This window comes from Labrus bergylta, chromosome 2, assembly GCF_963930695.1.
Source record: "Labrus bergylta chromosome 2, fLabBer1.1, whole genome shotgun sequence".
NCBI lineage: Eukaryota > Metazoa > Chordata > Actinopteri > Labriformes > Labridae > Labrus > Labrus bergylta.
Genome location: NC_089196.1, coordinates 35,422,363 through 35,448,274, shown reverse-complemented (window position 1 = coordinate 35,448,274; position 25,912 = coordinate 35,422,363). Strand labels below are relative to the sequence as shown.

Genomic DNA, 25,912 nt, shown 5'->3' with positions numbered 1-25,912 from the left:
TTTCCCTTTTTCACATTGGACTATGTGCAGCATCGACAGTTCAGACTTGTACACCTGCTCAGGTTATTTTTTAATAACATTTTAAATTAAACATTGTAACAAAAACATAAAATAAACTTATGTTGCTTCCTTCAACCAAAAGAGTCTCCAATAAATAAAAGATATGAATGAAATAAAGTATTTTAGAATGAAATGAAGTCATTAATATAGCCTATATATAAAAATATTTCTTTATAATTACACTTCCACCTTTTAGTTTATGAAGGCAACACTTTTTTGAATGCTCTTTGAGCACATAATAAACCTAATCACATCTGGGACAGTGTAGTTTCAGAACTATTAATATTTCCCTCTGTCGATATAAGAACTTCAATGGCATTTTTTATGGCTTTGGTTTAGAATTACTAGCAAAAGGCTGTCTGTTTTTTCCTAGTTGCAGTGATGTTTACGTTCACGTGGTGCCTTTTCAAGTGCTTTAATAAGTTGGACGTGTTGCCTGTGACGTACCCGATGTCCGCTGAACAACAACGGCACACTACTCTCGTCTTGTCAACGTCTCTTTGTCCATTATTGTGGGAATGGGGAGGGAGGTGTTCATTCTATCATGCTGCAGGTTATTCTCCCACACAGACGCGTCTCCCCCTCCCCTTTTGCTCTTAGTTTGTGCGGGATCATCGCTGAAAATTAAAACAAAACTTAAGAGTAAGTCTGTAAAAAGAACTCCATCACGGTTATATGCAACTGTCCAGACCAACAGGACTTGAGGAACTACTAATCTGCACAGTTTATGTTTGAACTTTTTTACAAGTTACTAACTAAAAGCTGTGTCCCATACTAGCAACCACAGCCTTCTTCCACCCTGAGGTGTGCTTCCACTTTGTGGTCCGTGTCGGAACACAGATTAAATCACTTTTGTTCCGCGCGTTCTCGGATCAGTCCTGTACTGAAACGGTCCGGTCCGAGTACGTGTACCTTTACACCCCTATCAGTAAGTGTCAGTAAAGTTGTTGATGAATGAACAGATGATAACCTGCAGCTGTGTTGTGTCTCGTTCTCTCCATCAGACGCCTGTGAGCTGGAACTGGACACAAACACAGTGAGCAGAAACCTGAAACTGTCTGACAACAACAGGAAGGTGACACATGTGGAGGAGCTTCAGTCATATCCTGATCATCCAGACAGATTTGAATACTGGTCTCAGCTGCTGTGTAGGACTGGTCTGACTGGTCGCTGTTACTGGGAGGTCGAGTGGAGAGGGAAGGTTTATGTATCAGTGAGTTACAGAGGAATCAGAAGGAGAGGAGGTATGAATGAATGTTGGTTTGGATTTAATGATCAGTCCTGGAGTCTGATCTGCTCTGATGGAGGTTACTGTGTCTATTACAATAACATAAGAACAAAGATCTCCTCCTCCTCTTCCTCCTCCTCCTCCTCCTCTGTCTCTAACAGAGTAGCAGTGTATGTGGACTGTCCTGCTGGCTCTCTGTCCTTCTACAGAGTCTCCTCTGACACACTGATCCACCTCCACACCTTCAACACCACATTCACTGAACCTCTCTATCCTGGGTTTGGGTTCTGGTCTCGTGGTTCTTCAGTGTCTCTGTGTCGTCTGTCGGTCTGAGAAACACTGCTGACTGAAGATCAGCTGACTCTGTTCACTCTGTCCAGCTGGTCTGTTTCATGGTTGGGGGGCGTGATAATGGGGGGTGGGGGTGGTAATGGGGGTTAAATGTTCTACATTACAGAAAAACAATGGACCCCCTTCTTTAATGTCTGTATTGTTCTGATCTCACCAATAAAAAACAAGTGACAATTAAACAATTAAAGTCCTCCTCCTGCTGTCTTGATATTGGCAGCAGGAGGAGGAGTCATGGCTCCAGATCTGTTACAAATGGTAAACTTGTCTCTCAGGTGTCTTCCCACAGGCCCTGAAAACAGCAGTCATCAAGCCACTACTAGAAAAGAACAATCTAGACAATAATGAATAATTACAGGCCTATATCAAATCTTCCTCTGTTAGGTCAAATGATAGACAAAGCTGTGTTTCAGAAGTTAAATAACTTCTTGATATTGAACAACTGTTTGGATGTCTTCCAGTCAGGTTTTGGACCAAACCACAGCACTGAGACAGCTCTGGTTAAAGAGTTTCATGACATCCGTTTAAACACAGACAGAACTTCAGTCTAAGTTCTTCTTGGGTAACACTTTATATGAAGGTCCTTGAAATAAGCTGTTGTTACCATCAAATCTGCTGTATAAGACACACTTTAAACCCTCAGGCATCAGTTTAATTTACTACCCTCTTCAGTCATTAAGGACAAAAATGTCCACTTCCAAAAAACTGCTATAAAAATAGAACAGATTACTTTTTTTTTGTTGCTTCTTTCTGCATAAATCTCTTAAATAACTTTCACCCTGCTCAAAACTACCAAACATTCAGTCATTTTGAGAATTTTAACCCTTTACATGCCAATTTCATTACTTGATCACTGTTGTTGTTTATGAAAAAAAAAGTTATTTTCCATATAACAAATATTTGGTGGCTGGGGATTTTTTAAAAATCAGTCTTGGATATGTCAAAGATTATACAAAATATTGACTTTAATGCATTATTAGTTTTTGTGTAGCATCAGATTTAAAATGTACTACCCTCTTGAGTCATTAAGGACAAAAATGTTCACTTCCAAAAACTGCTATAAAAATAGTACAGATTAATTTTTTTTCTGCTTTTTTGGGTTAAATCTTTTGATCAACTTCAGTCCTGATCAAAACGATCAAATATTGAATAATTATCAGGATTTTGAACCCTTTAATTGACAGTTTGATTACATAATGATAATATTCTTAATGAAAAAAACACACAAAAAAATGTTATTTTCCATATAACAAATGTTTGGTGTCTGGGGGATTTTTTTAAATCAGTCTTTGTTTTGTTAAAATCTAAGGACAATCTGAAAATGTAAATATTAATATGCTTTTATTTACTTTGTGTTTAAAGGTTAATCAGCTTTATTATTACTTATCAGGTTATCTCTGTTGTCAGCCTTTATTTAAAGTTTGTATTGAACACTGGAGAGCAGCACTGAGCAGGTCAGGAAATCAGGTAACCTTTGTGAGCCAGGTGTGTAAACCTGCTGAGTGGCTCTAACTGACAGACAGGAGTGTCAGCGGTGTGTGTGAGAGCAGGAGTGAGGTGAGAGGCTGAGACACTTTCAGGCTGAATTCAATGAAAGGAAGACAGCAGAGATACCTTTGGTAAGTGTGCTGTGTTCTTTGGTAATTATCTGTTCAGAATGTTTGAATGGTGACATGTATTTAATGTAGGCTGTTTATTTCATAGTGATGCACTCTGCATTCTGGTTTTATAGTGTAGTGTTCACAGGAAACAATTAAATTAGAAGGGTAAATAATAATTAATATTGAACACATTTAACTGGTTTGTTTAAATTGTAAACAAAAGATAAAGAACTGAATAGATACTAAAATTCAGATTCATTTAATGGTGATATTAACTTAAATTCTGATTTGTGTTGTTTGGTGTTAAAATGAGAAAAAGGAAGGTAAGGATGCTAAAAGATGCATGGTTAACATTGTATAAGTGGAAAACTGCTTCCCCAGATTACTTTACAATTATAATATGAATGTATATGGGAAGAATTTTGTTCATAGATATTTTCCTTCCTTTTCAGAACCACACACAATAAACAGTTGTAACCTCGCTGCATTAAAGTCTCCTCTTCGAACTCTTTTACTATCGTGGCCTAACCCAAACCAATGTGTTCAGTCTTTTAGAATAAGGGTCTGCTTGGAGGTGAAATATTGATAAATGAAAGCAGTTACTTTTATTGAAATAAGAAAAGTTTTAAGATTGATGACGAGTCAGGTTACCGTGGGAATTGGATAGCGCCAAAACCAATCGAAGAATCATTTTCCTCTTAGCTGAAAGTGTATAAAAAGCAGTGAAGCAGCAAAAAGGAAGCCAAAGAGAGAAATGATAACAGAACAAATAAACACACCATTGAAGTGTTTTTTTCCATATACCATTTAGTTACACACACTGAAGGCTATAATGCATCTCTATCATTTCTTCTAACAGTATGTTGAGTAAATCCAGAATGCCAGATGACATCTACAGGTGTTATCATTCAGTTTGTGATTTTCTTTATTTTGTATTCTGACTGCAGGATTCTTATTAAGGCTTACAGGTTTTCAGTGAAATCGACATCGACCTGACCTGACTGTGGTCGCTCTGCATCAGGATCTGCTGAACTCCTTTTCTTTACCAAAGACACTTTAGACACTCGACACAAAATAACACAAGTAGATGAAAGTCTTTCTCACTCTACATCAGTTTATTTATTACAAGGTTACACATGAGCTGTCTGAAGAACTTGTGCTACCCAACACAGAGGCCTCCAAGGAAACAGAGTGACAGAAATAAGAGAAGATATCAGGAGAGAAGAAGGATCCTTACACTGTAACTGTTTCATATAAACCCTTTCAATTCAAACGTCATAGCTGCTCCCAACTTACAGGTTCATATGTCAGCAACAAAACATCAATGTCAAAAAAGTAGAGACAGATTTCTGTCAACAGAATTGTCTTATATCCCTTTATAACTGCACTTATACATCTGTTGGTCAATACATACTTATGAATACAGATTAGTGATGTTGTTAACTTGGATTCCTCTGGATCAGTTTTACCATTGCACAGGATTAACATTTCTCTCCAGTGTGGACTAACATGTGTCTGGTCAGATTTCCTCTTTGGGAAAAACCTTTACTGCAAACAGAGCAGCTGAAGGCTTTTTCTCCTGTGTGATCTAACATGTGTGACTTCAGACCCCACTTTTGTCTAAATTGTTTTACCACACTCAGAGCATCTAAAGGATTTCTCTCTGTGAATTGCCATGTGACATGTCAGACTGACCTTATGGGTAAATACTTTCTCACATTGAGAGCAGCTGAAGGGTTTTTCTCCAGTGTGAATCATCATGTGTCTGGTCAAGATTCCTTTTACGTTAAATCTTTTACTGCACTCTGAGCACCTACGTGGTCTCTTACCAGTCTTCAGTTCCTTATTTTTCAAGTTTAAAGTGAAAGTCTGCAGTCATATTTCTTCCAGGGACTTGAGATTCTCCACCTCTTTGGAATCATAATAATCCTCCTTTAAAAGAACAGAATTAAAACATAGGTCAGGGTAGGCTATAGGGCTGTGTAAGTAAATTCAGTTGCATTGTTATCCCAATGAAAAGATTTCCAACAATCACATCGCTGTAGTCAGAATTTATTGCAAGAAATTTGTATTTATGCAGATTTCAGCGGTTGCCCCTTATATTGCAGAGTTTAACCATCAAAGACAATATTCATAGACTTAATGAAAACATTCATACATCTTTATATTCAACAGAATTTATTTAATTTACTTCTAAACAAACATGAATAAAATGGTAATAACTCTAATATTTCATATAAATAAATACAAATAACTAGTTTAACAGAACAAACAATATCAAACAGTGCAGGGAGTAGAAGTGGTCACAGATGGCCGAGGGATAGCAGGGGACAGGATTAACTTTATTGTCTCACAAAGTGAGAAATTTGTCTTCAGCTCTTCACCTGTGCTGCAGCAATAAAAAAAAACATCAACATCATCCTTCACATCGAACATAAAACGATAACATTATTAAGTATATAAATACTTTGGGTTCTTAGCACGAGGCAGCCCGGGTCGCTACAGAGCAGCGCCACCGTTGGAAACCGGTTAATTGTTTTATGATTGCATCTGGAGAGAGAAGATGAGCATTTGTGAAACAATGGGCGTTTTATAATATAGAGTGAACACAAAATATTAATACAAATATTTTACAAAATAGAAGAAACAAAGAAATGCATCCAAATAAAGTTAAGTACCTGTTCTCGGGCAAAGCCTCCTTTGAAGCATCTGACAACGACAGAAGAAATCGGCTCTTTGACTATTGTTGAGAAACAATAAAAACAAAAGAAAAACAAAGACTGCTTAGTAAAAACAAGATCTGCACAACAAGAAGCTCATAGAAAGTGTAGAAAACAGCAAAATACAAAAGCAAATATTGATCATTTTATTGCAGATTTTGTGAGAACATTTTGGCAACCAAGGTGTCCAGAGGTTAAATAGAAAAGACTAATGCAATCAAATCAACTTTGTTACTAGTTTGTCACATATCCAAGACTCTAATCATCATTCAACTAATAACTTTGCATTTAAAGGGTTACAATTCAGAAAATAATTGAATGTTTTGAGCAAGTCGAAAGTTGTTTAACTTTAACTACACTGTAAAAAAAAAAGATACACCATAACTACTCTATAAAATTGAGGCAACAGATTGCATGCAATATTATTAATTTAATCTAACTATGTTAAAAGTTAAGTTAATGTTACTCAAATCCTTTTGAATTACTTGTTTAAATTGAGTAGATTCAAATAAAGCACAAAAATAAATTAACCAAATTTAAACAAAAAGATTAAGTAGATATCAATAAGAGAAATGTCTAAATTAGTAAAAGGTACTGATATAAATAATTAAATTTGATATATAAATGATATAAAATTGAGTAATACTAATCTTTATATTCAATGCATTTTTTAATTTTCCTTAATAAAATTAATTAAAATGTAAATATAATAATTTCTTGGCAATTACATACATGTTCGCGTTATGACCTACATTTTAGTGTGAGATTAGAATTAGTCGATCAGAAAATACAGAATAAATATTACTTAAGTAAGATACAATGACATTTAATGCTTGACGAAAGTAACACTTTTTATCAGACTTTATTAAAGGTACAGCATTTCAAGCAGCCTTTAACATACAGAAGATGATGCCAACAAAAGATGTGCATCCAACAAAAACACACTCTACAGTTTCATATCTCCTCAGGTGATTACCAAGGTGAAGAAAATATTCTTTTTTAGAGGGATGTTGAGTTGAGCAAATTAAACATGTAAAACAGAAGATGACTCCTGGCCCTCTAGTTTCATCTTCTGGATGATATCTTGAAAGATGTGTGCGTAGGGCATTCAAAGTTTTAAAGGAGCATGGACAATCATGAACAAGACAAGGTACCGGATTTCCAATTTCAAATGTCCTGTGCTGTAGTCTGTAATGGGTCAGAAGATCACCCCTTGTCGTCGCTATGAAGCCACAGATTTTACACCGCCATCTCATCTGGAGACACCTAGAAGATAATACAGAAATATTTAAATTAGAGATGTGCCTTTGCTCTTATTTGAATATAAAAACATCACCCTCTCAATTACATGTGTAATATAGCTTGTATTGAAGGGCTAGTAAAAGTTATAATTAGATTTTCAGAGTTCTTCTGGAAGTGTTCTCTTTGTCTCTTTAGTTCTATTCTAAACATGAATTCTGGATGAAATGTAGAAATTCTTGTCCTAATGCTCATAATATACCCAATGAGTTTGATGAAAAACGTTGCATCTCATTTTAAATTAGAATTAGGATAAGACTTCTTTAGTCTTAACCATCAATGTTGCATTTTACTCAAATGTATTTATATTTTTCTGCTGCATTACGCTGTAATAAATGATTCCTTAGTCATGTATATTTTACTTAATATATCTGATAAAATGTATTAAATAAAAATGCTTTCTTGATTTTGTGGCAATTGTTGAAAGTAACCTTCATACAAAAACGTTTGAGATAGCATCTGCTGATTTTGGTTACATTAAATATAAGGAAGACGGATTTGTAAAAACAATTTTTACATTGAATAAAATCAATAGATATTTTTTATCACAACTAGCAAAGGCAGAGAGAGAAAGAACCCAGTTCAGCCCATGAAAAGTGTTTGCACTTTAAAACTAAACTTCCACGAGTGAATATATATTCTTAATGTAGTGGGTTAACCTCCTAGGATTACTTTATCCTGCATGTTTCATGTATGACAAAAGTATAGTTTTTAACAACATTCACAAATTCACTTTGAATTACCTTATCAACGTATCTAAAAAGTAAGTAAGTAGCTCTAATTATTAAGTAGTTAATGCATAGTTAAAAAAAAAAAGTAAGACATCTTCTTTGCATAATCAATAATAGAATGAACACAGAGGGAAACTGTAAAAATGTAGTGTAGCCTGCTAGCGACAGCTCGGTGTCAGCAAGCAGCGAGTGAGGAAATACTGTAAATTAGAGAGGATTAAATAAAGAGGAGCAATTTATGCTTTTCAGCACGTGAAAAAAAAGGAATGCGTGAGAGCTTGCACGAGTATCACAGACACAGTCACAGTCAATGTGTGATTTAGCAGCTCTGGGCTAACAGCTCTCGGTCGTGATAAATTTTGTGTTTTTTAATGGAGCGTGGTCGTCAGTTCACGAAACTCAAATCTGTCATGATCGGCTGTGCTGAAAAATTACGGTTCAAGACACTGTCGTTGCATTGCCAATTTCTCTCCTCACATTTTTCAACACGTTATCGTACCTTTACCTGCTGAATGAGAAAACTATGACCATGTTGTTTACATCCCTCCCCGCGCGAGCGATTCCTCTTTCCTCTTCAGTAACTTTCAAAATAAAGCTTGTGGTTTTCTCAGTGTAACTACTCGTGATATCTTTCTGATATCGTTGCGTAATACCATCACACTATAGCCTAACATAACATGCATAATTTACCTTTCCGCCTCTACTGTGTCTCTGTCTCTCTGTATTACTTTGCTTGCTAATTTCGTTTTGTAACGTAGCATACACCCACAAGTCATAAACATTACAGTATAAAATAACTCTCCTTACCTTTGTCAACCAAATTAAATTGATGAGTTAAATGGAGGGAAAGGGGCACCAGTCATCCGCACTTTCTTTATGTCTTGTGACCAGATGAGAGCCTGCTGAATTCAAAAGAAGAAAAAAGGCGCAAAATAACAGGAAGTGCTTTTCAATTAAAAACTGACTAATTCTATTGAGTTGGATTCACTCTTGATTTAGAATTACATAAACATAAAGATTATATTTAATGTAACCAAAATCAGCAGATACTATCTCAGACATTTTTGTATGAAAGTTACTTAAACAATTGCCACAAAATCAAGGACGCAATTATATTTAATACATTTGATCAGATATATTAAGTAAAATGTACATGACTACGGAATCATTTATTACAGCGTAACGCAGCAGAAAAATATAAATACATTTGAGGAGGGCACAAGAGTTATGTCTTTGAGAAGGTGTGTATTTCATAAAAAACCCATTTTATGATATAGAAGTGTACGACGGAGGATGAGGGCCACGTTAAATTATTATTATTTTTTTAATTTCGAGATTAAACTCGTAAATTTACGTTAATAAAATCGTAAATTTACGAGATTAAAGTTGTAAATTTACGAGAATAAAAAAAAAAACGGTTTTTTTAACGTGTTTAAGATTCAAACAAATATCTGAAAATTGACAGCAAGAAAACAAGGGCTGAAATATTGATAAAATAAAAACACATTTGGTACCACTTTTAGTTTACAAGTTTTATTTTAAGTCAGAGATGATGCTTTGTGGTGTATCCAGGAATTAAACGGTATTGGAATATATCTTTGCTGCCTCGTATCTGTTTATCAATGTTTTTCATTTTTGGCTGTAATCATTCTAATTTAACTGACTTTGTCAGGGAAGTGTACAGAGTTTGGAGTTCTTCATGCTTATCGCCGCCACAGTGGGGAGCAGTATCCTGCCTCCTGACGAGCTTCTTCTACAGCATATAAAGGTAAAACAACACCACTGCTGGAACATTGTGCCCTCCTAAAATGTTTTTATATTTTTCGACTGCGTTAGTTAAAGTTAAACAACTTTCGACTTGCTCAAAACATTCAATTATTTTCTGAATTGTAACCCTTTAAATGCAATGTTATTAGTTGAATGATGATTAGAGTCTTTGATATGTCAAAGAGTAGCAACAACATTTATTTGATTGCATTATTCTTTTTTATGGACACCTTCATGGCCAAAATGTACACACAAACTCTGCAATAAAATGATCAATATTTGCTTTTATATTTTGCTGTTTTCTGCACTTTTATGGCTTTTGACAGAGTGAAAGAGGGAAAGAGGGAAAGAGGGAAAGAGGGAAAGAGGGAAAGACCGGTCTCAGGGGTGTGTGAGAGACAGGGAGCTTTGGGAGAAATCTCACGCGATTGGGTCTTTGTCTGTCTTTTCATAGCAAACGGGATCTGACAACTGTCGCTCCACTTCATTTATGTAGTTAGCCCGTTTTAAAATACAAATAGCACCTCCTTTATCAGCAGGTTTTATTACAATGGTAGTGTCTTTTCCCACATATCAAATTAAAATGCACGAGGTAAGCTCAAACTATGATGACAAATAAAAGTTAAACTATATTCAGACAATAGTGCCGCTGTACAGTCTAAGAGTGAAATGATGACTTTATGAAGGAGTGCAGGAGAACTTCCTGTTGTGAAATATGTCAACAGAATGAAACATGATGAATAGGCCTATTATATATATTAATGTCATAACATCATGACTTATTGTAAACATGAATAGTGACTAACTATGCCTGCCTTCATGCATCCCCACATTGCTTTAATTATTTATTTATTGGCTTTAATGTCATTAATGTCATCCTTCAGTTTAGTTAGACATATCAGCTTATTTTATTTTGTCCTAAAAAATATTAAATAAGGCTTCTTGCACTTCTATGCTTCACTTTAATATTTAAAGAAGGAATTTTGTATGAGATGTTTTTCCAAGAAGAGAGCCTTAACTGCAGACTCGATAAGCATTTTTCTCTGCACTAATTCACTCTGCTGTTCATCTCTCGTCTTAACCGAATAAATTAGAGATTGTAAAAAAGAGGATGTTGAGTAATGAGTTACATTTATTTATATTCGTTAAATGTATTTATGTTCATATAAATAAATGACTAAATCGTTTCAAATGGATGTAACTCCTCAGTTTTATATTGAAGTATTTTGTGTGAATTCCCGTAAATTAGTTTTAAATGAATGAAACGTTAAACCGGAAGTGCCGCCTGGTTTTATTTTGAAATTGTTTGCGTGTATTTCCGGTCCTAACAGTGGAGGAGCCTCAGCCATTACTCAGTAACGGATGGGATTTAAAATGTGAAATACTAAAAATTCTACTTAAGTAAAAGTAAAAGTACAGATTTTAAAAACTACTTTAAAAGTAACAGTACACAAAAAACTACTCAATTACCTCTTCTATGTCTCGAGTGATGTCTATTTCCCCACTTCCCCTTTCACATCCTGAAAGTGATCTCATTTATCTTTACTGAATACTCACTGTTCCTCTCGTTCCTCCTCCTTTACCTCTCTATCCACATATATATTCTAAAATATTGGAAAACGGGTCACTTCCAACTGTTGTTTCTTCCCATATTTTCCACTCACATATTCCTGCCAATTCTCTTGAAACCAGCATCAGATCTAGTGCTGAACTGTTTCCTGTATGAATATTTATTTGTGTTCCTCTACCATCATTTATACATACCAAGTGACTGTCTTCCTAAAGTTGCTCTATTATTTAGTATCCGTCTTTTCCCTCCCCACAATGTGCTGTGTGAGTTCAAATCTCCACTCCAGACCACATGGTTTTTAGTCTGTCCCTGTATTTGCTTTCATTTGATGAGATCTAGTTTTATTATAATAATTGATAATAGTTGTCTGTCCTACATCCGTCCACATTTCTATGAGTATGAATCCTCCCTCTCTCCCTTTACTAACCACTCTGAATGAAAGATTTCCTTTAATAAATGTAGCACATTCTCCTCCCCCATCCCCCATCACACCTAACAGCAGAGTAATTGTTAATTCTGAAATCTAAGTGACTTTTCAACCATGTTTGTTGCACACAGATAACATCTGGTAATCTTGGTAATGGACCTATAAATGGTTAAAATTCTTTGAAAAGCTCATTGCGTTTCATTGTAATAAAAGAACCATGGTGGGTCTTTTGCTATCCTACACATGATGTTTCTTGATGAGCCTGGGCATTGAGATCATTTCTCACTTCCTCCCATGTCAGTTTGTTCATGTTTAGATGATTTGCTGTCACTTTTACTAATATTTGTTTTCTTTCAGTGTTTGATTTTGTTTCCATTGTTGCGTTTATGACCCCTGCTATGAATGTAACCAGTTTCTTCAGATCCACGCACACTTTCCCTTCTTCTGTTTGTTCTGGCTGTTTGTTCTTCTGGCCTTCATTTGTATCTTCCATCTCTCTCCCTCTCCCCTGTTTCACCACCTTCACAGCTTCTGCATATGTGATTGTATTGTGCACTCTGACTTGTTGAACCTGCACCTCCGTTTTCATCACCTCACATATGCCACACTGTGATTCCCTCCACAGTTACAACACTTTGGTTGCATACCTGTTTTACACTGCTCATATTCATGATCCTCCCCACACCTTGCTCACCTTCTCCTTCCCTTACATGTCTGAGCAGTGTGTCCAAATCTTTGACAGTTAAAGCATCTCATTGGTCTGGGTATATATTGCCTTACATTGTAGGTCATATATCCCAACATAACTTTCTGAGAAATTCCTTCTCTTCAACCCTGATTTCCCCACTTCCTCCTCCAGATCGTAGTTTCCTTTGTTTCTTCATACCAACGAGCTCAAAAGAATTGCCTCTTTTGTCTCTTGTTCTCTCACTTCCCTGACTGATCTCCATACTGTCCTCACTTTTAATCTCTTCTGAGTCACCCCATTCTGGTCTGTTCACAGCATAGCTGTGCCTACCCGCGATAGCTTTCACAGATCTGTTGAGTTTCCCCGTGTCATCCAGGGATATCCCTCGCCTCCGATTTCCAGGTGTCAACCGTAACTTTTCCTGTGTTAAATCAGCAGATTCTTCATCTAATCTTACTTTCAAACTCTTAACCATGAGTTTGTTAAGGTGCTGTCCAACCCGGCTACTACACTGAGCATGCGCCTGTTCCGCCTGGACCGCCTGGATAGGAGCAGCTCTCTCACTGGTAAATCCCGAGGTGGCGGTGTTTGCATATACACCAACAACAACTGGTGCAACAACGGTGAGATAGTCTCAAGTCACTGCTCTCCTGATGTAGAACTACTGACTATTGTTGGGGTTGTATCAAGTCAACTTTGGTTATATTCTTTAATAATTAAACTTAATTATTAATAATATAAATAAAATATCATTAAACTATGTTTAATCTCGTTTTGGGGCACCAACCTGTAATCAGGTAAATATAACCAAAATATCACTCAAATCAGTCTCAAATTAGTTATTTAATTACTAATATTATTAATAATGAATAACTATATTTAATAAATTGAAGGCGTGAAATCCGTACACAAAGCCTTCGCACCCAGCTTATATCACAATGTAAATACACCAGTAACCACAAACAACTGCTCTCTTAAATTATAACAGAATTTATTTAAACAAAGCAACATCAATCCAAAATCAATGAACTTAATTAAACAAATAACTATTATAAACTAATCTAAGCAACAAACATTATCAAGCAAGGCTTGTGGATGAGGTGTAAATGTGTGTGTGTGCAGATGAGTGTGTATGTAGATGTGTGAGGAGGCGCCAGCCCAGCCACACACCACTCCTCATCAACGGCACAGCAGTGGAGAGAGTTAGCAGCACAAAGTTCCTGGGGGTGCAGATAACAGACACTCTGACCTGGTCCCTTCACACCGGCGCTCTTGTGAAAAAAGCGCAGCAGCGCATGCACTTTCTGCGTCGGATGAAGAGAGCACACCTCCCTCCTCCTATTCTCACCACCTTCTACAGAGGCACTATAGAGAGCATCATAACAAACTGCATCTCTGTCTGGTCCGGAGCCTGCAGTGCCTCCGACTGGAAGTCCCTGCAGAGAGTGGTGAGGACGGCGGAAAAGATCATTAAGACTCCACTTCCTCCCATCCAGGAGATCGCAAAGATCCGCTGTCTGACCAGGGCTCAGAAAATCAGCAGAGACACCTCCCACCCCCACCAAGGACTGTTTTCACTGCTGGACTCTGGAAAGACGTTCCGCAGCCTCTGAAGCAGAACTTCCAGGTTCTGTAACAGCTTCTTCCCACAGGCCATAAGACTTTTGAACAGGAAAAAATAATCCCTCCATTCCCCCTCAAACCCCCACACAGGACTACCTCACTGGACTGTAAAACACAATATAACGTGCAATATATTTATCTGTATAGTAATTTTACTCATAGTTTTTCTTTTTATATCTATTTATATCTGCACCTTATTTTTATTTTTTATATGTAAATACTTGCTGCTGTTTTCATCCTGCACTACAACGAGCCAAATGCAACGAAATTTAGTTCTTATCTGCACTGTAAAGTACAAGTTTGAATGACAATAAAGAAAGTCTAAGTCTAAGTCTAAGTCTAAGTATTGTAATCCGCATCGTTTACAACTGATCAGGTATACACAGTTTTTGGAGTGTGGGCTTCCCATATATTCCATTTTAAAAACATTTTTATTGTATCTGCTGCGCAACCAAGTTTGGTGCTTAAAAAATTCCACGTGACCTCTGGATTTAGGGGTCAACATGGGTTGGACTCTTGCTTTGACCAGGTAATCTTTCAGGTTCCTGTTTTTTCTGAACGCTGCAATGATTCTGTGGTCTCGTAAAATCTCGGTTTCTGCGATGATGTTTTGAAAATTATTTTTAATAACTCTGACTAATTGAATCGCTGCTGGAGAGTAACAAAGGGCAAAATAGAGGAAAGCAATTGGGGTTTTGTTTCCTGAAATGTCTTGAAGGACCTTCTAAGAAAGCAGCGGGAATACCCTCTGGTGGCCAGTGCTGAGAACAGTGTTTTAGTGGCCTGTTTAAAGTCCTCTTTGTCGCCACATATTCTGTGAAATCTCAGCAGTTGAGACTTTACCAGCCCAGCATAGGTGTGTTTAGGATGGTGGCTAGTTTTGTGGAGTAGAGCATGACTATCTGTCTCCTTGAAACATACTTTAATGTCCAATTTGTTTGTTTTCTGGAAATTTTACCTTTGTATGTGGTAGTGTCAAGAAAGTCTACCGAGGTGTAGCTGGTGGTAGACTTCAATGAAATGGACGCATTGTGATTGTTCAGAATGGTTAAAAAGTTATCAAAATCCTCCTTAGTGTGAGACCAGACCCCCCCCTCCATATGTCATCCAAATACCTACAAAAGTATAGAGGTTTTTTGTGACACGAGGCCAGCAGCGCCCCAAATGAGTGCTACCTATGCCACGGGTCGGCCCTGGCCAGCATTACAGACTGACTGAAATCCGGGGGTGATGGGATGTGATATTTAGGCTTAAGCGTGTTGACCAAAACCCATCATTCTCAGCCATGAAAACACCAATGCACCTCGTAATCTCTCTTGATGTAACACATCCATATTAAACAATTCTCTTACACAACACCTTAAAGTAAACATTCAACTTGAGGGGACTCCTAAATCTCCTTCAGATACAAATCCTCTCCAGATGTATATTTTATAAAACTTAAAGGAGCAGTATATTATCTCTGTCCTCGATATTTCAGACACTTCACACTCCTCTACACCCACAGCAGAGATCAGCACAGACCAGAGACCTTATTATGCAGCTCTTTAAGTGGAATTACAGCAGTGAAATCAGAGTGTGTGATTCTAGTAGATAGATTTATAAAGACAAACTCTGTCTGCTGTAGTTATTCTCTATGATCAGCTCTTACTGAATGTCTCCTTCCAGTCAGATAGCTGTGTCAGATTGATCTAACCAATGGGGATTCTTCAGTCTGTTGGGCCTGTTAGAGCCCAAAATGTAACAACTACCCGAAATGTAAGAACTGGTCAATAATGTAACAAGATGCTGAGCCCAAAACGTAGTAACTTTTTGCATTTTGTGGTCAGGTATTACAATATGGGGCAGGCAAAATATTTTTCTCCTAATAATGTTATAATTTTATTACATCATATAATCATCATCAATAATTTATTGATTAATCATTAAATGTAGAGTTCAGTATGCAATAAAAACAATCGTCAATAGTTTTTACCATAATTCAAGCTGTGTTCATAAAGTGTTCATACACATATGTGCATGCGTGTGTGGGTGTGTGTGTGTGTGTGTGTGTGTGTCTGTGTGTGTGTGTGTGTGTGTGTGTGTGTGTGTGTGTGTGTGTGTGTGTGTGAACTGAAACAACTCAACATTTTGTGAAACACTATAACAAAATATCACAGTACTTCATTATCACGTTACAATTTTAATGAACACAGTTCAACAACAACAGTTGAAAGAAACTGGATTAAACCAATAGCCTACTATAACAAAATATAAGTGATACATCAATATCACCATCACCATATCTGCCATGATAAAGACTGCTTGTTACAACCAGGTTACAACCAACCTCCTCTGCTCTTCAGGTGCTGAGGCTCACGAGAGTGACGTAGGAAATCAAACAAGAGAAGCATGAATAGATGGCGCCCTCTACTGTTTAAAAAAAGTACTGCGATTCAGTTTTTCAGAGTATCAAAGTGAACCTTGACACCTTTGAATCAATTTTTAACTGCCTCACGATTAATCTTTACATCTCTAGTATGCAGGTGTTGGAAACAGGAAGTTAGTTATTGTAGTTTGTCAGCAGGGGGAGCTTCAGCAGTGGCACACAGGTACTGTACATCACCTGTAGTAGTCCCTTTTTTAGTGCAGTCATACCTGCGTCAGGTGTGAACACGGACAGATTTCGATTGGCTGTGACTGACACTTGAAATCTGCTTTGATAGTTACTTTGTAGATTCAGATTAACCAGGTCCATTTAGATTTTCATTCATTTCAAAGAGCGTCCCATTGATTGACTATCGATGTAAATGATCATTCACTGTGAAACTGTCGACAGTTTTTAGACAATTAAATAAAACATGTTAAACAAAGAAGTTTATCGATCACTGAAGATCATTTAAAAAGGACGATGGTCAATAATAACTCAAGTTTTTTTTTTTTTTTGACAGTCTGAAAGTTCTTCTCTTGATTGACAGCTGAGGTTTCAACATGAAGACGATCTCTGCTGCTTCTGATCACACACACACTTTTATTTTTTCTCATTAATCTTAAAATAATGAACTCAAACTTCCTTCAGGGAGAAATGGAGGGTGTGTCCTTTGATCACCTGTTGGTATGTTGATGAACCAACTGTGGTATTTCCTGGTCTCAGTAGGACTCTGACTCTGTCTCGTTCTGATGCAGATCTGTTCTCTGTGTTGAAGGTAAGAAACACTTTTCACTGTTTTTTAAGAGTCTCTGTTTGATTGAAGTGTCAAAAGAGCTGTAAGCTAACAGTTAGTCACCATGTTCATTAGCTGCTCTGACTATAGTAGAAGTGCAGGGAACACAATGACTCTCAGTTAGCATTCAGGCTATGCTAACATGCTAACAGTACAGTTTTACACAGCAGAGGGAGGGCGTGGAGTCTGTCCTCATCAGTTAGGACTGAAAATAATCACTCCATCAGCTCAACTGGTTCCACAACTTCTCTGAAACTGGACGGTTGCCAAGCAACACAAACACTCCTCTGCACCCACAGCAGAGATCAGCACAGACCAGAGACCTTATTATGCAGCTCAATAAGTAGAATTACTGCAGTGAAATCACAGTGTGTGATTCTAGTAGATAGATTTATAAAGACAAACTCTGTCTGCTGTAGTTATTCTCTATGATCAGCTCTTATTGAATGTCTCCTTCCAGTCAGATAGCTGTGTCAGATTGATCTAACCAATGGGGATTCTTCAGTCTGTTGGGCCCCTTCACAGGGGGGTCCTCCAACCATTCATCACCAATATGTGATCAATAATCTGACACCTACAAAAAAGTGCTCTGCATAAACATTTATCTTCAAAGTTCACAGAAGTATTATTTCCAACATAAAGAACATCTCTCCCCGATAGTTAAGACTAGACTCGCAGCATTCGGTCATTTACTGTTACATTTCATCTTCACTATCTGCTCCACCACTGCTCCTCTGTTTTCACTCTCAGACGGATAATTCATTTCATAGGAATAAATCATGTGACTCTTAGCAGAGCGATGAGAGTGAGTGCTGTCAGATGGGGCCCCCTTAGGATCCGATCACACAGAGACGCAACTCGCCTCAAAAAAACACCTGAACGCAGCTGAGGAAAGAACAGCTGGGAGCGCCTGTGGAGCAGGGCTGTGTGTGCATACGGGCGACCAAATGAAATATGTTTGCTCCAAGAGGAGGAGGGGAAAATGTCGTAAAAAGCGGAGGTCAAACCTACTTGATTTGATTGGTTACTTTGAGTGACATTGACGATCGCTGAGACTCTGCTTCTTGATCAAAAAAGTTGAAAATGTTTCAACTTTTATGCGTACCCAAAAACTGCTAGAAAAATGTGTCTTGCAGCAGCAAAGAAGAGCGCCCAGCAATCACGCTGGACCATAAGATAACCATGGTTTTGCTGGTGCTGCTTTCCCTTTTTGAAGGTGAACCAGGTTGATGTGATGTTTGTAGACTGACAGTGAGGTGATGGTGATGATGAAGGTGAACCAGGTAGATGTGATGTTTGTAGACTGACAGTGAGGTGATGATGATGATGATGATGATGATGATGATGATGAAGGTAAATCAGCAGCTTCATCTCTTTGTTTTCTCCACAGCTGAAGATCTTTGACTGGATGTGACTTCAGCAGCTGAACTCCATCAGTGTTGTTGTAGTGACAGAATGCAGCTCTCCCAGCAGGGGGCGCTCTGCTATGGATCAGTGTGAGGACACAGAGGAGGGAGTCCCTCCCTCTAAAACCTCTCTGTGTGAGGAACATGAAGCTCTGAGGTGAGGATCTCTAACTGTCCATGACTCTTCTTCATGTCACAGCTCAGCACTCACATCACTCCACCTTCACCATCATCATCTTCATCATCATCATCATCATCACCATCATCATCATCATCATCACTGTCTCATCTGCTGCTCACAGTAACTAATAATGTTTTTTTTTTGTATCAGGATGCAGGAACAGAGACCAGACTCTCCTGGACCCAGCTGTGTGTCCATGAAGAGTGATCGGTCTATGAGTCGCTTTATTAACTTTAAAGATGGACGTCCTGCTGATGGAAGGTGAGATCTGAAATTGACAAAGAGCTCTGTTCTGCTTTTCTGTAGGCTCACTCTTTCATCCTCAGTCATTTACATCACTCTCAGTCTTCAGTCCATGTTCACCTCTCCCAGGACTCGTACTTTTCTCCTGTTTCTCCTACTTCTCCACCAGAGGTCCTCAGAATTCACCTCCTTCTCTTCTAGGTTTCAATAGCCCACACCTTCCCTTCTACTCTACTCACCTGTCTTCATTTTCCTCATCACCTTCATTTAGTTTTCTTACCACCTCATGATCATTGTGTGCTTTGGTTCTATCTTGTGTTTTTTTCTTTTGAAGTGTTTGTATTTGAACCCTGACCTTCCTGAAGGCTGTAAAATGTGGAAAAGAATCATTTTATTGCAGCTGTGAGTCCATTTTTTCTGCATTTGGGTCTTTCCCTGCGGCCTATTTCCCCGACCCTGTCAGAACTTAACCTGCCTGACACAGAACCAGCCGACAGTGTGATGGACTTTATGACTTCAAAGCAAAAACAGCCCTACTAGAAAGAAGCTAAATATTCTTAGACAAAGTCAAAATAATAGGCCAAACCTTAAAAAGAGACAAATCTGAGGAAAGATTTATTTTTGGGCTCTTTGTTTAGACGGGACAGTAGATAGAGTCGGAAATCAAGGAGAGAGAGAATGGGAAATGACATGCAGGAAAGGAGCCACAGGTCGGATTTGAACCTGAGCCACCCACTTGGAGGGCTACAATCTCCCTACATGGGACACACACACTAACCACTAGGCCACCAGCACCCCAATTAAAGCATTTTTAATGAATTAATATATTTGTTTTTCCCTCAGGTAGAATGAAAGTCCTCTCCTTCCTCACTCCCAATGATGACCAAAACAAACAGACATACTGTCCACAATATCAGATTTCATTCACTGAGAGTCTGCTTCTGCACGTCCATTTTAAAGCATGCACCATCAAGGATGGGAGCCACGGTTTAAAAACTGTGATTAGAGGATTATGGTCCACGAGGTGGATGTTGGATGTCCTGACTTTGTCCACAGCCCAGATCCTGAACCTGATGAGGTTCTGCTGGTGAGATGTTGGGCATTGAAAGCTTCAGGTCACGTTCACTAACCTACCTGGTCCATACATCCTGCTGATCCAGCTGACCATTGTACTGATATCTGACTACACTTTCTCCTGGACTACATAGTTTAATACTTGATCCTTGTTTTAGTGAATGGTACCTGAGTCCAGCTGAGGCACGTTTAGTCCTTGATCTGGATCTGTTCCGTATCCTGATAGTAGTTGCTGCCTGTGGTACCTACAGTCTCTAAATGTACTATGGGAGGTAGAGCCTTCATTTTTTATTTTTTTTATTAGGTGATGCTAATACAAGACAAGTGAGGGATATGACAAGAGCAAAATTATGTAGGAGACAGGGGAGACACGACGAAGACAAAACAGGCAGGCAGGGAGTAATAATAACGTGTGTGTGTGTGTGTGTGTGTGTGTGTGTAATTCGAGTGTAAGCTTGTGTTTTTTTTTGTTTTTGTTTTTGTTTTTTCCATTCCCCTCCTCTGTACCCCCATTCCTATTTTTGTCCTTCTTCTTTCCTTCATTCCATTTTTTTTTTCTTTTCTTTGTTTCTTTGTTTCTTTTTTTTTTTCCTTCTCATCCTTTTTGTTCTTTCCCCTTTCTTTCTATATATATTATCTTTTTTTTTTTTCCTTCCTTTCTACTTCAGTCATTGTGTGATGCAGGGCTGCCCCTGATAGGGTCGCCTACTGCTGACTTCTCATCAGTGATGACCCTGTTTCTGTTGCCCCCAGACCTTGCGGAGAGGGCCAGCTGATAGGGTCGCCTACTGCTATCCTCCCGCCAAGCTTGAACAAGGAGGGGCTAGAAAGCATAATTCAAATTCAAAAAACTTTATTTGTCCCCGGGGGGGCAATTCAAAGGCACACAGAGCAGTAAATTAACAACAGTGCAAGTAAACAAAACATTTTAACCTAAATAAAAAGTGTCAATTTAAATACAACTTAAAGCTTAAACTTAACTTAAAAATACAAAATATAAAAGAGTAGATATAAGTGGACAGTGATCGGACTAACAGATGTAAACAGATGTAACCATAACTATGTGCAGTAAACGAGAAATAAATATATATATACAGAGCTATGTGCAAGTAGGAAAATACTAAATGATAAGTTATTAAGGTGCACGGTGAATAATGGAACAACAGAACTAATATATACAATATAACTGTAAGGTAAGAATTAGATAAATAAAGTGACCGTAGTGCAATGATGGATAAGAAACAACAGGAATAAATTAACCAGAACTGTATGAATACTGATATAAAATGGATAGAATAAAGTGATGTAGTGCATGAGACCAGATAAAGCAGAGGCAGTTAAGGTGCATGTCAAATATAAAGGAAATAAAAAAGCAAAGTTCACAGCTGATAGTCTGCATTGGGTGAGAGATGTTGGTGTCTGTTGGGGGGTGTAGGAGTTGAGGAGCTGGACAGCCCTGGGAACAAAGGTTGATCTTCTCCTCTGTGTCCTGCAGCAGGGACAGCGAAGCCGGCGTCCTGAGGGGAGCCACTCAAACGCTGGGAAGAGAGCATGTGATGGGTCTTGCATAATCCGACCTGCTAGCCTGATTGTCTGTTGCTCATAGATCGATGTCAAAGTCCTTACAGGTAGTCCAATGAGCTTAGAGCAGACTGTGACCGTGCTCTGCAGGCGGTTTCTGTTCTGGAGGGTGGTGGAGTGGAACCAGCAGGTTATAGAAAAAGTAATAATGCTCTCAATGAAGGAGTAGTAGAAGGTCAGAAGAATGTTCTTACTGACTCCAAAGGAATTGAGCTTCCTTAGGAGGTATTTTCGCTGCTGACATTTCCTGAGAATCTCCTCGGTGATTGGGTGATCAGCAGGCTGTCGAAGATGGTACCCAGGTACTTATACTCCTCTACTAGTTCGACAGGATTCCCAAGGATTGTGGTGATTGCTGATGCAGCCAGTTCCCTCTGCTTGTTGGAGAAGGTCACCACCATGTCTTTGGTCTTGCTCACGTTCAGTTCGAGGCAGGAGCTGTCACACCACTCCACAAACTCCTGAAGAACTGGTCCATGGTGCTGAGAGGGGCCTGACAGCAGAGACAGGAGAACTGTGTCGTCCGCGTACTTCACCAGGTGACAGTTTGGCTGTGTGGTTCTGCAGTCATCGGTGTAGAGGATGAAGAGCAGAGGTGAGAGCACGCAGCCCTGAGGGGAGCCAGTTGAGGTGTGTTGGAGGTTGGAGAAGGTGTTGTTGACCAGAATTCTCTGTGATCTGTTGGTCAGAAAGTCCAATATCCACAGGATAAGCTGGTCGTTCAGATGGAAGCAAGTTGAAAGTTTGTCAGCCAGGATGTGAGGCTGCAGGGTGTTGAATGCAGAGGAGAAGTCTGCAAACAGGAGTCTGGCTGAGGTGTTGGGGTGCTTTAGGTTTTTGTGAACAGTGTCTATTATGAATGTTTTTGCATCATCGACACCTCTGCCTGCACGATAAGCAAATTGTAGCGGGTCCATCTGGGAGTCGGTTTCTCTGATGATGTGTTGTTTTATGATCCTCTCCATGGCCTTCATCACCAGAGACGTGAGGGACACAGGCCTGAGCTCATTCAGTGATTTGGCGGGGATTTTCTTGGGGATGGGAATAACTGTGGAGTGTTTCCACAGCTGGGGGACTGTGCTGCTGTCCATAGAGCTCTGGAACTGGGTCTGAAACACGCCCCCTAGCTGCTCGGCACAGTGCTTCAGGATGCGGCCACTGATGTTGTCTGGACCAGGTGAGCTGCTCTCACCACATCCTCTCTGCTGAAGGTGAGTGTAGAGTCACTGGGCTTGAGCATGGACACTGTTTCTTCCAGCTGTGTGGTGTTGTCCTTCTCGAATCTGGTGTAGAATGAGTTGAGATTGTTGGGGAGAGAAGTAGAGCTGCTGTCTGCAACCTCGATGGTTTTGATGTTGGTAGCAGCAGTGTTCACAGCAGCCATGTTTTTGAGGCCCTGCCAAGCTGTGCGGAGGTTCCCCTGTGTGAATTTTTCCTCCACTTAGTTCTTGTACTTGAGCTTGGCAGTTTTTATGGCGTGCTTGACTTCTCTGTTTACCTCCTTTTTCTCCATTTCGGAGCCGGTGAAGAAGACCCTTTTCTTCTTGTTGAGGACCTCCTTGAGCTCTTTGGTGATCCAAGGTTTATTGTTGGGGTAGATCGTGACAGTTTTGGAGGGGATGATGTTGTCCACACAGAAAGAGATGTACGATGAAACAGTGTCCACATGTTCATTAATGTTGTTGGAGGGGGTCAAGAGGTTATCCCAGTCAGTGGATTCAAAGCATCCTTGTAGTGTAAGAATGCTTTCGTTGGTCCACTGCTCGATGTTCTTAACAACTTTCTTAACCCTCTTTATGACAGGAGTACATGCTGGAGCAAGCAGGACGGCATGGTGGTCAGCAGAGCCAAGAGGGGGGAGAGCAACAGATCTGTATGCGTTAGGAGCTGAACCATAGCATTTATCCAGTGTCTTCCCCAGGCGGGTGCTGCATGTAATGTACTGCTGGTAGCCTTTCAGTGCATTTTCAGGAGAGCAATGGTTGAAATCGCCCAAGATGAATTTGGGAGAGTCCGGTGATATGAGTTCCAGTTTATTTAATAAGTTCGTGATGTGTTCAGTGGCTGTGGCTGCGTTAGCTCTGGGGTGGATGTAAACCAGGATGAGAAAAAACTGAGGAAATTCTCTGGGGAGATAGAAAGTGCGAAGGGAGACAGCCAGAAGCTCAATGTCCGAGGTGCACAGTTCAGCCTTCAGTTATCAGGCTCCTCTCCTCTGGAATCATCTTCCAGCCGGGGTCTGGAAGGCAGACACACTCGGTATTTTTAAGAATAGAATTAAAGCTTTCCTTTTTGATAAATCTTATAGTTAGGGCTGACACAGGTGTAGACCAGCTCCTAGTTATGCTGCTATAGGCTTAGACTACCGGGGGAACTGGCACCTTGAGCTCCTATCTCCCTCCCTCCCTCTCTCTCTCTCTCCCTCTCTCTGTGAGATCATATTACTGCATGTTGCTATCTGTAAATCTCAGTAACAAACCACAGCATCTTTCTGAGCTGTGTTTATGTTTGAGTCGTCTTCTGTTAACTTTAAACTGGAACAATCTGATTAAAATGATCTTTGTTTGTTTGTTTGTATCAGGATGATGAGACAGAGACCAGACTCTCCTGGACCCAGCTGTGTGTCCATAAAGAGTGACCGGTCTATGGGTTGCCTTATTGCGTTTAAAGATAGACGTCCTGCTGATGGAAGGTCAGAATTAAAAATAAAGTTAAGGTTATGTCTCTGTTGTTTAAAGACTCATATCTTTGCTCAGAGTTTCATTATATATATCTTGTTGTTTTCTTGTGTAATATGTCCTGTCACAGAGTTCAACAGGAGAGCTCCAACGTTCACAGAGATCAATCAGACCAGCAGAATCCAACAGACCTGGACTCCATCTTTATAGTGTGTTCAACACACTGTTAATTAATATACTACCATTACAATAATTTAATTCTAAGTTATTGATCTGTTTAGACCAGCTGAGCTTCAGACTGACAGATGAATCACATGTTGAGTTCTACCAGTTTATATTAAATATCCAGTGTCTCCTTCTGTTCCAGCTGCTGGAGGAGAACATCATCACCTTTGTGAAGAACGAGCTGAAGAGAGTCCACAGGGTTCTGAGTCCAGATTACCCAGAATGCTTAGAGAGTCAGAGTAAGGATGAAGAGCAGGGGAGAAGCTGTAAAGAGGCATTTTTGAAGATCACTCTGCACTTCCTGAGGAGAATGAAGCAGGAGGAGCTGGCTGACTGTCTGCAGAGCAGTAAGAACATTTGAACAGATTTAGTATTTTAGAAAATGGACAAAGAGGTTTAAAGATCCAAACTCAGATAGTCATGTCATCTATATCAGAATCTGTTCATTGATTTCAGTTCTTTCTTTATTCAGGAACAGTCGCTGCAGAGTGCCGGCGTAAACTCAAATCTAACCTGAAGGAGAAGTTCCAGTGTGTGTTTGAGGGGATTGCTAAAGCAGGAAACCCAACCCTTCTGAACCAGATCTACACAGAGCTCTACATCACAGAGGGAGGGACTGGAGAGGTCAATGATGAACATGAGGTCAGACAGATTGAAACAGCATCCAGGAAACCACACAGACCAGAAACAACCATCAGACAAGAAGACATCTTTAAAGTCTCACCTGGAAGAGATGAAACAATCAGAAGAGTGATGACAAAGGGAGTGGCTGGCATCGGGAAAACAGTCTTAACACAGAAGTTCACTCTGGACTGGGCTGAAGACAAAGACAACCAGGACATACAGTTCACATTACCATTCACTTTTAGAGAGCTGAATGTGCTGAAGAAGAAAACGTTCAGCCTGTTGGAACTTGTTCATCACTTCTTTCCTGAAACCAAAGAAGCAGGAATCTGCAGGTTTGAAGAGTTCCAGGTTGTGTTCATCTTTGACGGTCTGGATGAGTGTCGACTTCCTCTGGACTTTCAAAACAATGAGACCCTGACTGATGTCACAGAGTCCACCTCAGTGGATGTGCTGCTGACTAACCTCATCAGGGGGAAACTGCTTCCCTCTGCTCACCTCTGGATAACTACAAGACCTGCAGCAGCCAATCAGATCCCTCCTGAGTGTGTTGACATGGTGACAGAGGTCAGAGGGTTCACTGACCCACAGAAGGAGGAGTACTTCATGAAGAGATTCAGAAATGAGGATCGGGC

The 25,912-nt window shown here is 39.3% G+C and overlaps 3 protein-coding genes across 6 annotated transcripts in view; 2 read left to right on the top strand and 1 right to left on the bottom strand.

Moving 5' to 3' along the window:
* The window catches only part of LOC136181106 (NLR family CARD domain-containing protein 3-like), a 494,962-nt gene that overhangs the window by 47,821 nt on the left and 421,229 nt on the right, over positions 1 to 25,912 (bottom strand). The window lies entirely within an intron of this gene.
* Positions 1 to 25,912, top strand: part of LOC136181091 (NLR family CARD domain-containing protein 3-like) — a 156,058-nt gene that overhangs the window by 8,385 nt on the left and 121,761 nt on the right. The window contains exon 10 of one of the 3 annotated variants that reach the window (XM_065961377.1): positions 1,065 to 3,718. The exons of the other annotated variants lie outside the window; for them this stretch is intronic. Coding sequence (XP_065817449.1) covers positions 1,065 to 1,621 — 557 coding nt within the window. The 3' untranslated portion in view covers positions 1,622 to 3,718. Of the gene's footprint in view, positions 1 to 1,064; positions 3,719 to 25,912 lie in introns of those variants that run through there. 3 annotated transcript variants of the gene reach the window in all.
* LOC136181148 (NLR family CARD domain-containing protein 3-like) overlaps positions 24,801 to 25,912 on the top strand; it is an 8,982-nt gene continuing 7,870 nt past the window's right edge. For both annotated transcript variants that reach the window (XM_065961639.1, XM_065961637.1), the window contains exons 1-2: positions 24,801 to 25,000; positions 25,126 to 25,912. The exon at positions 25,126 to 25,912 is cut by the window's right edge and continues 1,016 nt beyond it. The gene's annotated coding sequence lies outside the window, so the exon portion shown is untranslated. The remainder of the gene's footprint in view (positions 25,001 to 25,125) is intronic.